The 12,186-nt window shown below is 39.4% G+C and overlaps 1 protein-coding gene across 1 annotated transcript in view; it reads left to right on the top strand.

Annotated features, from left to right (window-relative positions):
• Nucleotides 1-6,103, top strand: part of SLC1A2 (solute carrier family 1 member 2) — a 160,472-nt gene extending 154,369 nt beyond the window's left edge. The window contains exon 11 of the mRNA XM_040259014.1: nucleotides 1,478-6,103. Within this exon, the coding sequence (XP_040114948.1) occupies nucleotides 1,478-1,549 (72 nt within the window). The 3' untranslated portion in view covers nucleotides 1,550-6,103. The remainder of the gene's footprint in view (nucleotides 1-1,477) is intronic.
• The last annotated feature ends 6,083 nt before the right edge of the window (nucleotides 6,104-12,186 follow it).

The following is a 12,186-nucleotide window of genomic DNA, read 5'->3' as shown; positions in this document are numbered from 1 at the left end:
GGGACAGCAGTTTTCGGGGGGGGGAGTCCCCACTTCCTTTAAGCCAGTCAGGAAAAGGGAATGCCCCCCCGAAAACTGCTGTCCCAGCTACTTTAGAGACAGAGGTCCTAATATTTGAAAACAATCCCCCACCAGGTTCTGTCTGGTTTTCCAAAGGCACCCCACTGAGGTTTATAATGTTGCACAGCTATTGATCTGGTTCACCGCTAAAAGCCAAATAGGCGCATCCAAGGTCGTGGTGAACAGGCAGCTTGCTCCAGGCAGACAGTTTGTCCCTGGCAGTCTTTCCTGACAGTTCACTGAAGGGGAAACAAATTTGCTGCTGCTCTGGTCACACCTTTAACCATTTTAAGCATTGTTATGTCATGTTGGTCTCTCTAGTTTCAGATTCTTGCCTTGTAACCGTAGTTTGAAATTATGCAATGTTTTTATTTTAACCAGAATAACTGCGTGTGATGCTTACATTTGCTTCTTGCATGGTCTTTTTTTTAAAATGGAGGCTTCATGGGGACTGGTGGAAGGAGTAGTTTTTATTTTCATTTGCTTGGTTCATGAAAGGCATTTGATTTTCTGTCCCTAGCATGTTGTATGTGTTCATAATGCATGCGTCTCCCTTCCACTTGGGTAAGAAGAAGGTCAGATTTCTTTCAATCATTGCTGCCGTTTGTCATGTCTCCGTGTCCTAATGCTTCCATAAATCCAGTCTCTCCATTATGTGGAATATCAGTCGTGGGTTTAAGTTTGCACATGACGTTGAGGACAGACAGATGGAAGGTAAGCTAGGAAAACGATTTAGATGTGGAGGGGGAACCTCCCAATTTATGTAAGGGTTCAGTTTGCTTAGAGCCAGGGAAGCATAATCCAGACAGTCTGGTGATTATAGTTGATTAATAAATGTCTGCATTGAAATAATTTAGATTTACTGATCCCGGGCTTTTAATTCCCTCTTTTCTTCTTTCAATGTTTAAAGCCTGGGCAGCTTATATGGTGGAGCCAGACCACCATGACTTCTGATTTTAAAATTGGACATGTATAAAATCCACCTGGGCTCATTGAAACTGAACCTTTCATGTGCATGAGTAGAACTAGATGCTGGTTCTGGATTTTTTTGTTTCTCTGTGGTTGTCTGGAGTAGCACAGGGCACTATGTTTTAAGGACTGCGTTATTGTATGGTGAGTCTATGGGTAATTAGACCCCCTCACAACCCTAAAAGCATCATACAAATTATTTATTCTCCAACTTGCAAAGTCTCTCTAGTGCTTCAGATACCTTCCCAAGGCAAATATGCCTTTTTAAAGTGTGCAAATCATTGTTGAAAACCAAGACCAGCTTAAAATCAATTTGGAAAGAACAATGTCTAACATTAATATTTAAGTTGCGTAGTAGAACCTGGGTCTGGTGCTCCTCCACATAACCCCCGGGGTGGTTTTCTGGTTCATGGCCTGTAAGTTGGATGTTGATGATAATTATTTTCAGGTAACTCTGGCAGCCAATGGAAAGTCAGCCGACTGCAGTGTTGAGGAAGAACCTTGGAAACATGAAAAATAAGGATATGACTCTCAGCAAATTTTTGAATAAACCCCCCAACGTATCTTATGGTAAAAGAGGATATAAACAAGCTTTCTTTAAAAAGAAAAAAATACATCTATTTCTGTTTACTTAATCTATTAGCTGAGGCTTAGAGGATCTGTTGTGAGTCAGTGACAGGCACGGTGCTGTGTGTCATTGCCAAATAATGCTTCATAAATGTCTGATTTTCTCACCTGTATTATTGTTTGAATGGATGCTGCTGGAGGAATCAGTTTGAATTGAAGATGCATTCTTGCCAGCTTCCCTTTTCTCTCAAGATGCAGAAGCGTGGGTGCTCTTTTTTCCAGGAGACACAACTAAAGGCAGGTGGTGCATTCTGGGGATTTGGAATAATGAGCAGACACTTGGCGTGTTACTCTTTCCACCGTTCTCCAGCCTCACCTGGTAGCACACAAGAGATTCTGTTGGAGCCTGTGTAAGAAATCCCCTTCAACGTCTTAGAGCGTTTGCCCTTGTGTTGGTGAAAAGAAAGTACCCATCTTAGGGAACTCTGACAGTTTCTCTTCTGTTGAATTTCTCTCTTTAAGTTGAATGACTAAATGTTTCAAAGAGAGTCACATTTGGAGCCATATCTTAAAAGCAGCCTACTGTGGAACCCACTGAGTCTCTGCTCTACCCCACCTAGTCTATGGGAATAGTTGTTGAATTTCAAAGTATGTTTCATAACTTGCTCTAAATTCAGTAATGGATTAGGATGTAGCTTACATAAAATTGCTGTGTATATTAACAACACTTAGAGAGCACAGTCAACACAAATTTTAACCAGATTCAAATTTGTTTGTGTTTGGGTTACATCACCTTGTATAGTGAAATCAAGTGAGATTATTTGATCTATGCTTCACTGTCTTTATTTTGTCCATAAAATTTTTATTTGGGTTTCTACCTAAAAAAAACACATTCTTCATCTCCAAATTATTTTTGTCATATTCTCATCAGACTAAAAGACGTAATCGTTTTACTGTCCTCACAGATGGAAAACAGTTATGTTGGCTGTGCCTCTTTTAATAGTAATCTCATGAGAAAAGCAAAACCAAAACACGATTAGTTATCTAATATGTAGAAAGCTTTTTATTATATTTTATCAAAGCATTTAAAACCAATTACAGGACATAGTTGAAAGCAGAACCCATCTTCCTCCCCAGTCTTCTCTGTGGAAAGAACCAGTAAACAAACATATGTGCAAAATCCTATAAAGATGACATTTCTATGGCAAAGTCAAGGCAGCCTTGAACCATAGAGTAGGAAAAAAGTGTGGCTTTATGGAACTTCACAGACGGAGTCTTTTCCAAGCTGTGGAAGTTTGAGGTGATACATAATATAATCCTGGAGTAACTCATCAGTGCCTTGCAGACTATAGGATCTCCAAGCTACATTTTGCAGTGTCTCTACTATCATTTTCTATTGAACAACCCGCAGTATTTTCGTAAGGTAGCTGGCTTTGGGAGTCTGCTAAGGATTACTTGAACATACATCACTGAGAAATAAGGCACACTTGACTGTAAGGAATGTTGAAAACCTTGGTCCAGTGTGGGAGCAGGGTGGTCATCTGAGGCCAGCAGATGTGTGCTGAGATATTCATGAATAGCTAGAGTCCAAGTTTTCACAGGAGAAGGTGTTTATGGACATCACCTACTCCTTGTGACCTTACTCTTCCACGTAGGGAAACTTTGGAACACACAAGAGACATGAGATTCTAGTAGTTTTGTCTCTTAAACCCTAGTGTTTGTTTGTTTTTTTTTTTTTAATAACAATCACTATTGAGCAGTATTAAGTAGCTCTTTGCTTTTTTTAAAAAAAAATAATGCATTGGTCTTCATTTTCATTAGCTGGACAGTTAAGAGAGTGGCCAAGGGCTTGCTGAAATGTAGTAGTGGCAAATGCCTCCTTTATCGTAGATGTCATGGGTTGTAGGGATGGTTCCTGGATTTAACTGCGAAACTGTTAACGAGTCTCTTTAAGTCATGCTTCTGAGGGCATTTTTTATGTGAGGAGAAGGATGTAGCTGTCCATCTAGGAACTTGTGGTTTTGTTGTTTAAGGCCAGCTTAGCACTTGAACATACTGACAGGCTGCTCAAAGGAGTGGTCTCAAGATTGTCTTCCAAAGATTCTGCCTAAAAGTCTTCCATGACTGCTTGTCTTCAGTTTTTTCTTAGTTATTGAGTTAGCCTATACATATATAATGGGACAGTGTATTCAGAAGAAACTAGGTGCTCAGCTTAACAAAGCGGGTTTTTCTAGTTTGAAACTGTATGCAGTAAGTTTCATGAGAATATCCTTAGGAAATCGGTTTATTTGGAAGTTCAACAAATCAGTTAAAAATGAGCAGTTTCTCAAATTCAGCAGTAGCTTGAAAACCCAGGGTGTACGTAGAACTGACATGTGACTGTGTCCTCTGGTTTTTTAGGCCTCTCTTATTCTTCTCATGCCATGCCCGTTGGGGTTTCCTTGTCCAGCCTATGTGCCATAAACAGGACAAGCAGATCCAGAATATACCTCTAACAACCATTTCTAAACAGGATATTATAACTTGTCAGTTGTATGCATAGATTTATTTTAACAAGTCAAGCACAAATATGAATGTTTATAACAGTCCATTCATGTTTGATCATGTATAAATGTTACATTTGTACACAGGCATAGCAGGCTAGATATACACACTGTATCCTCTAAGTTCTGTTAAGTTAGGGCTTTGGCAATGTCGTTTTTTATGGACTCATTTACTATATTTAGGAATCAGAATCATTTCAGGAGAAAAGCAAGTAGACTTTTATTCTCTCCTTCCTCATTCATGTCCTTTGAAAAACCCAAGAGGCATCATCATTTGATTACCTACTACAATTCAATGAATCAAGTCCTATTTGTGAAAAGAATGGCGTAGCTCTCAAGGCAAAGCTTTATCTTAGACCTTTGGGGATGTGCCTCCCAGGAAAAGAGCACCAGAAATTCAAGGCAATCATCTAAATCACTCAGATCTCCGATATAAAACTTTAGATGATAAGTTCTGAATCAAGTAGTTATCAGAGTTGATTCTTATTGTTGGGAGTGGAAACACAACCTATAGCCTGCAGAAGTTATCATGTTCCATAAAATATAAATAATATTTACTTCTCTTTAACTACTCATCAGCTTGGATGTTCAGAAAAGTCTAAAGAAAGGTTGCCAAAATGCCTGGTTTCTGGATTTGAACTGGTGGAAGCTAAGAAAGGCTTAGGGGAAATTCAGTTTATGGGGAGATGTACTCTTGGTCAATAAGGTCAGGAATTCCCACAGCTGGTTAATTAGAAAGTCTCAGATCATTTCCACTTGTGCATAGAGACATATGTCATTTGTGAGTGTATATCTAGTCAAGAAGCCCCTTTGGAGTCGGGTAGAAAATCCCATGGACAGAAGGAGCCTGGCAGACTACAGTCCTTGAAGTTGCAAGAGAGTTAGACATGACTTAATAAGTAACAACAATTCACCTACTGGCTCTCCAGAGGGAAACCCAATCCTGCCATGTTTTTGCAAATACCACACTTCCGTTTATTCCCAATAGCAAACGGTGTGGTACCTTTTGTCTGAATCAAGGGTTCTGTTTGTGCTATGTTTTCCATACAAAGAGTGTTAGAGAATTAAGGCAGTCGTCTAGAGCGTACAGATCTTCATGATCTGAACCAACTAGCTGTTAGAAATTCAGCAGTGATTTCAAATAGGTACCCTCATGTTCAGAGAGAATTCTCCATCATTCAGACTCTTGATAAACGAGCCTCAGCAGCTCTTGCCTGGTGTGATGACTAAATGCTCAGCATTTACACCCAGTGGAGGTGGCCATTCCCACTCGATTGCTCGTCAGTGCTTGGGGCCATACAGTTGCACGGGTTGCTGGTTGGGCTTTGCTTATTCTCCAAATAAATTCATTCCACGCCAAGGAAAGGGACCAAGTGGGATTTTTCAATTATATAATACTTGCTTTTTGAATACAATATGATGATCCAGGAGCCTGAAAAGATTAAGGTGAAAAGCAAAAGGCCTGAAGGAATTTTGAAGCGAGAGTTTTATAAATCTAGTTATCAAAGAAGATAAATGGTCTCAGTATCTGGTAATTTTGTCTAAAACCAAAAAGGGCCCCTGAGCACCAAGCCAGACAGGTTGCACTATTGGCAGGTTGGTCTCCTGGGATGAAGTGAGTGCAAAGCTGTTCAGACATCAGTTGCTTTTGATTTTTTTCTGAAAAGAAAATTCAACTTCCGCTCTTCCTTTTCCTCTCTTCTTATTCCAGTGATCATTGTTGCTCAATTTAGTAAATGACCATCCAAGTTAGCGCAAAGGTTGGTTTTAGAACAGATGACAGGGAATCTTAATTGAGTAGTATCGAATTTCATAGCACAGCTAATTTAGGAAATAACAGAAATAACAGAGATGAGGAGAAATAATGCACTTGGGAAGAGAAACATTTGACTGAGATTCTGCCCATTTTTATTCATATAACTTACACTGGTCACTTTACCCATGAGCACCATTGAAAAAAAAAAGGACAGGCTAGATTAAATTATTAAAATGCCCGTCCATTCCTAAGAAGCCACCATATAATTATCTCCGCTTTAACTTCCTTTTCTTAAGAGGCTTACTACTATGTGTGCATGCTAAGTCACTTCAGTTGTGTCTGACTCTTTGCAACCCTATGGACCATAGCCCACCAGGCTGCTCTGTCCATGGGATTCTCCAGGCAATAATACTGGAGTGGGTGGCCATGCCCTCCTCCAGGGGGTCTTCCCATCCCAGGGACTGAACCCACGTCTGTGTCTCTTGCATTGGCAGGCAGGTTCTTTACCACTAGCTCTGCCTGGGATACTTACTTACTGTTATAACACATTACTTATTTATATTGTAAGTCAGAGGAGCCCACAATAATGAATAATCAATCTGGATTTTTCTCATCCCCTTTGGGAGAAATTAAGTTCAAGCCTCTCTCTTCATTTGATGTCTTAGAACAAGCTTGGAAGATGGCCATGTTCATCTACAGTTTGGTCTTTGGGAGTACAAACCAACCTCCTTTTATAAAACTGTCCTTTACTTAATGTGCTGTCCTAGTAGAAGTAGCCATTCAGCTCAGGGAAAAATGCTGCCCCAGTCACCACAGGATGAATCTGTGGCCTCCCTCAAGGTCTTGCATCATTCCTGCTATAGCAACAGAGCCCACGCTGAATACCCAAAACACACAGTTTCCTCCAGACGGTCCTAATTGCCAATCCAGTATGGGAATTTGGGAGCCTTTGGCAAATCAACTTGAACACTCTTATGAAATTTGGTGTAAGACTTACACAATAACAGCAGCTGTCTGTAAATACCTTCCTTTCCACCAGTACTCAGACACGCACATCCACATACAGGGTGGGGTCTAGCCAAGTCCTTTCTCTAGAAAGGTTTGCAGGGATGTTTGATTGAGTTCATTTTCAGATTTTCCTCTTGGTTTGTTTTCACTGTGGTCATCACATCACGGGCGGAGAAGGTCTATCTTACAAGAGTGGACTTGTATTGGTGATCCTAGATCTTCTTTTATGCCGTTTCTAAAGTGAATAAAATGCCTGGTCTGTCTGCAGGGGGCCTGTGACCAGCCATGGCCTTTGAACAATCTCTTGAACATTCCAGTATCACTGCGATGGGCTGCTGTTTGCATCCTTGTTCTTTGTCCAAACTTCTGCTAAATACGGAATAGGATTTGTATTACTGTGCCACGAGCACTTTCATTAACAAAGACCTCAGCTCTGTAAACGCAGGGCAGAGAGATGTACAGCTAACTGAAAGGATAGAGTTAGTTTTTGTTTGTTTAAATTTTTCATGCAGAAAACCTAACACTAGAGCATCAATAAAAAGATATTTCTCAACTGACCCATATAAGAACATATGAAAAAGTAAGAAAAACCCTCAAGTTCTTATTGCATTCACTCTGAGTAATTACTGATCAGCTTGCCTATGTCCAGCCTTGCCTCACCTTCTTACCTCTGGAGCATGTATCCATTTCGATATATTTTAAAGTCCTTTTGATTGTTATACAGGGCCCTTTGGGGCTGAGGATAAAACCTGCTACTGAACAGATCCCTGTACCTTGAAGAGTCAGCACTTGACCTAGAGCCCACGTAACAACAGGTCTCCAATTTCTCGGGAGACACCCCTCATCCCTGGGTGAGTGTTGGAAGGTAACTTATAACTTATGTTACCATTGTCATCTTTCCCCGCGGAGGTGGGGATTATGCAGTGGGAGCCTCACTCCTTTGGGGGTTCTGTTTCTTCTTATGGCAACCATGTAAGCTGCCTAAAAACAGTCTGTTGCCTTTGGTAGGAGAGAAATGCACACACTAGCCCAGGAAGTTAGTTTAGCGTGTCTCTGAGGTTTCGCCCCCATGGAGCGAGTTCTCTGAGATGTATGATCAGAAAGCTGGTACTCTGGTTTCTTACTTCCCCAGGAGAGTTCTTCTCCTTACTCGGAACTCATCCTTTGGCAGCCAGATCTTTCCATAAATGACCTTCACTCCTTCCCTTCCTCCTTCCCCCAGGAAATCTCAGCATTACATTTCCAGGTTGCACAGGACAGACCAGGTTATCTGGTCACTCTAGAGATTTGTATATAAAAAAATACTTTTGTGAGGATTTTTGTATATTGTTTTTCTATTTGTTTTCTATGGCTTGAGGAGAGAGCTGGCAAACTGTGAATCTAATTTGATCTTGCTGCCAGCAGACATATTTTGGCTTCCTGGTAAAAATTTATGTTACCAAGGACAATATATTGCCCTCTGATCAGTATTGTACCCTCCAAATTTCACAGATTCCTCCAATCCAACCTTACATTTTTTTAAAACAAATCCGTGGGCTTCTTTGCTGTTATTTATAAAAAGCATGAGAAAATGTATTTAGAGTCCTGGATAGTGTATGTTTAATATTGATTTAGCCTTTAATAATGTTATATAGGTTTGTATCTATTCTTCATAAACCATAAAGAACTCAGCGTAGACTGAATGGATCTATTAAGTATCTGTAATTTTGCAGACAGATATTTTCTTACGGTATTTTCTATATAACCACATATGTAGAATTACAACTAATTCAAGCACAAGACATTTCTACAGCAATTTAGAGCTGTCATTGTTTCCTGAGCATACAGTCACATTTGAAAAATGTAAAAACCCAGTCCTTTGCGATGCAATGAACAAAATGACCATTAAGAACAAAGAGTCAGTTAAATCCTTTAGCTGGTTAGGATATGTATAATATTTAAACAATTAGGCTTTTTAACTCAAGGAATGGTGCTGACTCTTTATATTTGACACCACATCTTGTTTTTCCACCTAAGCCTTCTAATTTTGCTTTTCTCCAAGAACATGAAAAATAAGATAATAGTGGAATCATCTCTATTGAGAATCTCCCATGCCTTCCTAATAATTTATGTGAAAATTGGCTTAGGAAAACTTTGGATAGCAGAGATTGAGGGTGCGTGTGAGGAAGCCAATCAGTACAGATTTGTTGCAGTTCATTCTTGCCAAGTAAATCGGTAGTAAATGTCACATTAATATGGGAATTGAGCACACATTTTAAGGTTAAAGTAAAAGACATTAGTACCAGCTATGAAGCAATACTCTTATCAATGGGGCTTAGAGTCTCACTGAAATTATTTAGAAGCAGCCCAGGTAGATTCTGTCCTCAGGTGAGTAACAATCTATGTAAATTTCCCCAAAAGGCAAATCAATAATCACTGCAAAGACAAGGAAGGGTCTTCCTTCCGCCAAACACACTTTCTGATAAGATGATTGTAGGGCTAGTATTTTTGCTATGTTTTAGGAAATAGTTACATAGAAAGTGTACTGGTGTGTATTTAAATCCACTCCTCATTAAGCAATCAGATTAGATATGCCCTCAACTGGCAACAATTATATCTGTGATTTTCAAGTACAGATAGCTGTCAAGCATGAAGTTCTTGTGTATACACAGTAACACTTGGTTCACGCATGAAGAAAAGTGCCTATGCACTTTGTGTAGCTATAATGTAGATATCTATGTGTAATTTCAGTGAAATGGTATATAGATGTATTGTAATTTAATTTAAATGTTATTTTTGGCTGTTTATCTAAGTGCAGTAGACATGTTGATTCATGTTTTGAAAATCCTTCTTTTCCTTCTTAGATAGCTAGTGGTAAATCATTTCTCCTCTTTCTTAAAGTGACTTGGGAATGTATATCAGTGAAGAACTTATCTGTGAATCCTTTGTACTGATGATTGGTTGAACGTCTGTGTGTATCCAGTATCTTTGTAAATATGTGATTCAGGGCAAGGGGTGTTGGATATGTGTCATGATTCTTAGTCAAAGGCCATCTGATGTCTATGTAGTGCCCAGTGAATACGTTTGTGGAACTTTTGAGTATCTAGGCCTAGGTAGGTTTAGAACAAGGACATTTTTCTGCAGCCAAGACATTTATGTTTGCTTGATGAATTGAGCTCAAAGAGACAAAAGGTTCATCTGCTGAGCATGAGCATGTTAGCATAATATCTGTAGGTTAAAGGTCTGCTTCTTTGGTTGCCAAATACCGACCATCATGCTCATGACTTAAAGGTTGTGAAGAGCCTTGTCCCTCTTGGTTTCTTGAGTTGGGGTACAGGAAAGATGTTCACTAACTGCCATGCAGGTAAAATCCCACAAAAGCACACTTCTGATAGTAAATTGCACAGCTGTCTCTAGAAAGATAGAGCGTGAGAAGCACAAGAATGGTCAGTATACTCTTGGGGGGATTGCAAAAAAAAAAAAAAACTAGTGAAGCACAGATCCCGCGTATGTGAAGGGAGCAGGGCCTCTAGCTCCTAGGCTTTGTGTGTGTGTTTCAACTGTTTGAAGAGAAGGTTAACTAATGCGATTATATACTTGCTTCCCAAACACACATTCTAATTATCACTGAGTTGAATGCTGTGAGGTCCATAGCTCCTATAACCCCCTTTTCCTTCTTTAAGGACAGAGAAAAATGGCCATGTGCAGCTGGGGACACTGAATGTTCCTCTCTTTTCACAAGAAATGTGAAGCTTAGGAGATGCTCTGAGGGCACAAAGCATGTTAATTTCCAGTGTCTCCTCCAGTGATTGGAGTGAAAGGATGTAACTGTGAGCAGGCACATTTTTTTTTTTTCTTGAAAATGTGGCTTCTTCAACTTGTGTCATATTCAGGATGGAAACCTTACTGAAAGAAATCTAGCCTCTAGGTAGAATTCCCTTTGAAGATTCTTGTGTGTGTCCAGAATGAAAGATAAGAGTAATTGTTTCCCTCACGTTCACAATCCCCACTGATCTAAAGTCATGTAACGTAGAACGTCTATAGCACATTGGATTTAATGAATGAAAAAAGATAAAAAATTTCAACTAATTTGGGGTTTGTTTCTTACATATAGTACTAGGAAATGCCTTGTTCGGCAAAGCACATTTTGGGTATTTGAAGTATTTTGCTTTTACCTTTAGCTTTCTTACAATGTGGACTGATTACTGTAACATTACATGTGTAAAATAACTGGATATTCTTTATACACTGGAAATAATCTTTAAATCCAATATTTCACTAAGTGTTTTAACTTTTATGTATATATCTCTCATTAATAAATGTGGATTCCAATTTCTCTTGGCTGTTGACTCTCCTTCAATTCCAATTTTAAGCTAGTGTACATTACATAGTAAGTGTCTTCAGTGTTCCTTTTGGAGAAATTTGCAACTTGAAGCCTACAATGTCTAAATGAATATTTTCTAGGAAGCCTAAATATACAGTGGAGTTACATCTTGTGCTATAAAGTCATGAGTTGGACAAAAATGCTTCTGAATCAGCCAGTATAGGTTATCTCCCACATCTCAGCAGCTTAAAGCAACCAAGGTTGATTTCTTATTCATATGACATGTCCATCACTGTCTGGGGGACTTTGGTCCACACCATCCTCACTGAGGGAGTCTGAAAGAGACTTCCTCCTTGTGCTTCTGCCTTTACCAAATGCAAGAAAAAAGGAACAGGGCAGATCTTACACTGACTCCTAAAGCACCCTTCCAAATGCTGTATGCCTCATTTCTGCTCATTTATCAGTGGCCAGAACAAGTCACATGTCTCTACCTAACTTCAAGGAAACAGGAAAGTGCAAACTGACCTGGTGTCCAGGAATAAAACTGGAAAGAGCTGATGAACAGCTCTAATGGCTATTAGGCCATTAAAAAAAAAAAAAAAAACCTTAAATTATCCATAAAGGATAGTATGCAAAGATGTAGTCTTTCAGTAAATCCAACACAGTAAGTTTTTCTCTGGTATTGGAAAAACCAATGCTATGGAAATAAGTGATGAGCATTTAATGTTACTTTGCAGAAATAAAATGCATGGTCTTCAAGAATAGGGTCACATTAAGCAGAATGAGATTCTCATCCAGTAAAAGGTAGACATACAGGAATGGAGCCCCATCGAGAACAAGACATGTTTTCTTTTCACACTTCAGGGCACCCACAGACTTAATAGGAGAGTTTAGATTAGTTGAATTGTTGTCTCTCATTCTTTTGGGGGAGGATAAGGAGGCAAATCTCAATAACCTCAGATATGCAGATGACACCACCC

Source organism: Oryx dammah, unplaced genomic scaffold (genome assembly GCF_014754425.2).
Source record: "Oryx dammah isolate SB20612 unplaced genomic scaffold, SCBI_Odam_1.1 HiC_scaffold_17, whole genome shotgun sequence".
Taxonomy (NCBI): domain Eukaryota; kingdom Metazoa; phylum Chordata; class Mammalia; order Artiodactyla; family Bovidae; genus Oryx; species Oryx dammah.
The sequence above is the reverse complement of the archived record's forward strand: the minus strand, read 5'-3'. Positions and strand labels throughout refer to the sequence as shown.